This window comes from Sphaeroforma arctica, assembly GCF_001186125.1.
Source record: "Sphaeroforma arctica JP610 unplaced genomic scaffold supercont1.310, whole genome shotgun sequence".
In the NCBI taxonomy this organism is placed as follows: domain Eukaryota; class Ichthyosporea; order Ichthyophonida; genus Sphaeroforma; species Sphaeroforma arctica.
Window position 1 is genome coordinate 77996 of NW_014040248.1, and position 4997 is coordinate 82992.

At 41.5% G+C, this 4997-nt stretch overlaps 1 protein-coding gene across 1 annotated transcript in view; it reads right to left on the reverse strand.

Annotated features, from left to right (window-relative positions):
- The window catches only part of SARC_05073 (hypothetical protein), a 7695-nt gene extending 6162 nt beyond the window's left edge, over positions 1–1533 (reverse strand). Inside the window, exons 1-2 of the mRNA XM_014301079.1 lie at positions 1127–1533; positions 21–194 (exon numbers count right to left, since the gene is read on the reverse strand). Coding sequence (XP_014156554.1) covers positions 21–194; positions 1127–1336 — 384 coding nt within the window. The 5' untranslated portion in view covers positions 1337–1533. The remainder of the gene's footprint in view (positions 1–20; positions 195–1126) is intronic.
- Between the last annotated feature and the right edge of the window lie 3464 nt (positions 1534–4997).

The following is a 4997-nucleotide window of genomic DNA, read 5'->3' on the forward strand; positions in this document are numbered from 1 at the left end:
TAGCCTCCAGGAAGACATACCATGATCCAACAGAGGAGTCCGAAATTGATCCATGCCTCAGCAATGGATCGGTGCCAAAGGTTGATACACAGAGTTACCATAGACAGAAACACAGCGCATGATCCTGCAGCTATACCAGCCTCGTACCAATACCATTGTGACCAGCAGAAGTCCTTGACTAGCCAGAAGTACAGCTGTAGGTAGACGAATGATTTAATGGGAATGTCTAGGTGGTGAGAGTAGGTAGGCAGTAAGGGGTGGCCTGAGTGGTACCTAGGTCTGTTCGAGTCAGAGAGGCCCCAAGTAGACAGTATACTGGGTTATAACTTTTCAAAGAGAGTCAGATGTGAGTGCATCGAATTAATTCGAAAGTGAAGTGATAGGACATCTGCTGGGTATCGCATGTGCGATTTTATGTTCGTATGTATGTTCGCGCAGTAGTCCTAAAATGCACACTCAATAGTGACATTGGTGTGGGACGTTGCAGAGTGAGTGAGTACGCTTATAGGATATCACCTGACTCATTGTCCATGTAGGACTACACACAAAATCTGACTTAGATTTTTTTATTTAAATAAGCTTAGTCTATGTAGACTAGATACAAAATAGGCTTTGTCTATATATACTACATACAGATTTCGATTTAGAATATTTTAAAATAGGCTTTGTCTATGTAGATTACATACAAAATAGGCTTTGTCTGTGAAAACTACATACAAATTCCGATTTAGAATATTAGTAAATAGGCTCTAAATAATGGTATATCTGCCGTCGCAGATAAAGACAGCGTTCGTGTACACAGACGCAATGATGTGCTACGTATGTGGCACCAGGACAAAAGATAAGCTTGCTAACAAAATAGTTGTATTGCAGTACAAAGAATACACATGTCACAATCAGAAGAAATTGGCGAGTGGCCATTGTGAATATTACATCCAAATCTACTTCAGCAAATCTCTTGGAAGCAGACACAAATTCAAGGCTACATGATATATTCACAAATTTAGTGCACCCCATTCTACATGGGATTGTGACAAAAGAAATGTGTGCATCAAATTGGGATCTCGTCATTTCCAGACACAAAACAGTAGATTCATATACTATACATACCATATACTATACATACCGTCAGTGATTGCAGACCATCGTACGAGATCCACCACTTGAACGACCACCTCGGCAAAGAATCATTATCCACGGTACCATCAGTCACATCATTGAAAACCCAACCCTTCACAGCACATGGGAGAGCTGCTCTCATCGCTTGTACTTCAGGCCGGTAACCAGGGAGCAGTGCTCGCTGGATCGGGCCGGCCTTGCCTCCCTCTGCTGTCATATTGCCAATAGTGTATATATAATATTCTGCAACTCAAGGCAGTCAGCACCGATATTGAAAGACAGCGTAGCAACACACCACCCTATGTCGTATGAGCGCGGTGTTCACTTATTGCAGTTATATATAATTAATTAATTATATATAAATACATCTCCCACGTCAAGTTTGAAATTGAGGAGGCTTGTGGAGGCTTGGAGCACTCAACACTCAGGTGGTACGGGTTCATAGCGCTATATTTAATTATTGATCAAAAATGTTTCAAACGACCCACTGGGCCCCATCCCCCAAGTCCCAAGTCCCACGGGTCGAATGCTTAAAGATCGCATTTTAAAAATAAATATTAACTCTAAAAAGCTCTTTACTCGAATCATGCAAACATTAGAGGGGGTTAAATGTAACATTCAAAATGTGGTCACACCCCCACGGGACCCAGCTCACAGGCTCACGAGTCACGACAGCTCGGGCCAGCCTGAGCCTGTCGCTCGGGAATATATTCATTAGTGATTACTGTTTGTAGTTTACGTCCTAAATACGTCAATTGAGGGGCGAGCAAGCACTGCCACCGCCACACAGCCACGCACAGTTTGCCCTACAGTCAAGACTCACGACAGACCTCATTACGTTTTACGTTTCAACATTTAAATTTTTAAGTATACGTTATGAGTTTTTTAAAAACGGTTTCATAGTCCCAAATACAATTTTTAATGGGCAATTTCCAAGAGGTCAGAGCGTTGTTGATTGTTCAATTCTATCCTGCCAACCGACTTGTCAACTTCCTTCCGTTCAATTTGTGTGTTGAAATAAGGCGCACCCACTAGCCAGGTCAATGTGAATATATTTCAGGCCGGAATATCAGATGTAAACGTTGCAACGTAAAAATATCAATCTGTAAAAGCATAGCCTTCATCTAAATTGAAACATTAGAAAGCTACGATAAAAGTTATAAAACGCTGCACTTTTATTCCTGACACCCCTTTTTGAGGTCCGCCACGATCATATTAATTTATCGCAGTTGCACTGAACATAATCGTATAGTATTGACGGTCGTAAACTGCAACGTTTTGTTTTTAGCTATGTGTAGAATTTGGGATTGTAGGCTCTCACTCACTCACTCTCTCTCTACTACTACTACTATTATAGAGAGAGAGAAGATAGAGTAGTAGAGAACGAGGGTCAAGATACTACTAGGGAGTGAGAGAAGCACTGCAGCACTGCAGCCAGGTACTCGGTCTGACACTTGACAGCTCGTGCGACGTGAGGCGTGAGCCGATTTTAAGCCAAATAGTCGGGTCAAACTGTGAATCTATTTCAGGCCGGAATATCATATGTAAACGTTGCAGCATAAACATATCAATCTGTAAAAGCGTAGCCTTCTTCTAAATTGAAACATTAAAAGGCTATGATGCTTCACTTTTATTCCTGAAATTCCTATTTCGGTCCGCCACGATAATATCTATTTATCACAGTCGCACTGAACATAGTCGTATAGTATTGACGGTCGCAAACTGCAACGTCTTTTGTTTTTAGCTGTATGTGTAGAATGTGGGATTGTAGGCTTTCACTCACACACACTCTCTATTACTACTACTACTCTCTCTCTCTCTGAGAAATGACAGAGTAGTAGAGAGCGAGAGACAAGATGGTATTTCCTAGAGAGTCAGAAAGAGTGAGAAGACAGGGCATGTCTGTGCAGCACTGCAGCCAGGTACTCGTGCTGGCACTTGACAGCTTGTGCGACGTGAGGCATGAGCCGATTTCAAGCCCAATTGAAATCAGAGCCGATCTGCGGACAGGACGAATCACGAGTCTCAGCGTCAGCCTCCTGCCCACTTTCAAAACTGAAAGTCCAAGGTATTTATAATGCACCGTACCGGTACCGGAATTTACTACCGGTGTGAGGCTGATTTGTTTTTTTATATAAAATAAAATAAAAATCCACAGATCCAGTGACTATTTAGTTTTTGTTTTGTTTTGGTTTTGGTTTTTGTTTTTGTTTTTAAAAAGACGCCCTTTTTGTGGAAAAATATCAACAACAAATAAAACAACAACAAGGACTTTTTAGCTTTCGTCTTCTTTTTTCGGTCTCTGGAAAGATTACTCTCACTCTGTCTCTCATCACTGATCACAGTCACAAATTCACAGCCACACACACGCGCGAGAGAGAGACTGAGCGTGCGGTGAGAGTCTCTCGGTAGAGTGTAGAGTGTAGACTCGTTTGTACATATTTACTGTCGAGAACTCGAGACAGTCGATTGAGTCGACTTACGACTGTTTACGTAAAGTACATATACATGTATGTTTTTTATATAAAAACAGAATATTAAATTACCTAAATTGTATAGTAAATACTCTTAGAGTAGAGAGTATTGATGTTAGAATTTAGACCGGTCAAGCTTCTACTCCACTGCTTGATTATTTGCCACAGATTGAGAGTAAATATGTCACCAGACAGAATGAATGTTCATGATGTCAGAAGCTCAGAAGATCGCCGAAGCCAGGTTTGACATGCGACACAAAAAAAAAATACAATACCAATCATGGTCTTCTAAATTGTACATACCAATATAACAGAGTAAAATTACGAAATAAACGTATCGACACCTTAAGGCGGACAAGCCCCAGTGACAGTACACCTGCCCCATGACCCAGAGTGCCCCACTCTCTCTAACAATACTGTACTAGAGAGTGTAGCTTCAATCCGTTTTGAAGGGGCCCAACTCCAACTCCCAACTACCAACTCCAAGCCCCAAGTGGGTCTTTTATGTAAAAACAAATATAAATGAGATAGAAACACTCGAATAAAGGCCCACTTTGTTTTTTTAAATAGTGCTTTTAGGTCTCTTGTAGGTACAAACCTATATTAATATTGGGCAATAATCATGGCAATTTGAACCAGAAGGCTCCGAATATGCACCCATAGCCACAACTAAAGGGCAATCACGATCGTTGAGCGTAAACGTATATTGTCATTTGTGTACAGCTGTAAATGGGGGTTTTTTAACTAAACAATGTACACTGTACTGTATCGTGTGATGGCCATAGAATCATAGATCTGCAAAATCCGATTTCATGGCGAGTTCCAAGTTTCCAACTTCCAAGATGTATGTATTCATAGAGGGACAAATGACTGAAAGTCAGAAAATGAGATGTCCCCTCTAAACTGTCTTTTAATATATTGGCCCTGTGGGAGTGTGCCGTGTGTGGGCCGCTCGAGGCCTGACCTGTGGACCTGTGACCTTGTGAGCATCGAGCAGGTTTGATTTTACACTCAGTTACATTAGTGCACGGAGCCACTCACAGTGCAGTCTCCACATAGATAGCAGCGAGCACGCTCTCTCATGTTCGATACTTGATCGACTACATATCCGTTAGAATTTGTAAGTCGCAAAGCATCCGAAATAAATAAATATCACTATCCTTGAATAGCCTCCTAAAAGTTCTATTTTTAATAGAGGTAATGATCCTTGTGGGAGATCGGGACTTTTGAAGCATCCCGGTCCCCTCCCCCCCCATCATCATGGTAGAAATATAAGGGCTCTGGCGGCGCCCAGTCTTGAGTCGTGAGTCGGCCACCCATTTGGAATTTTACTTCGAGAGAGCAAAAGTGCTTACTATTATTTGAATTTGCCAATTATTAAAATAACAAACAATATAAACGTCG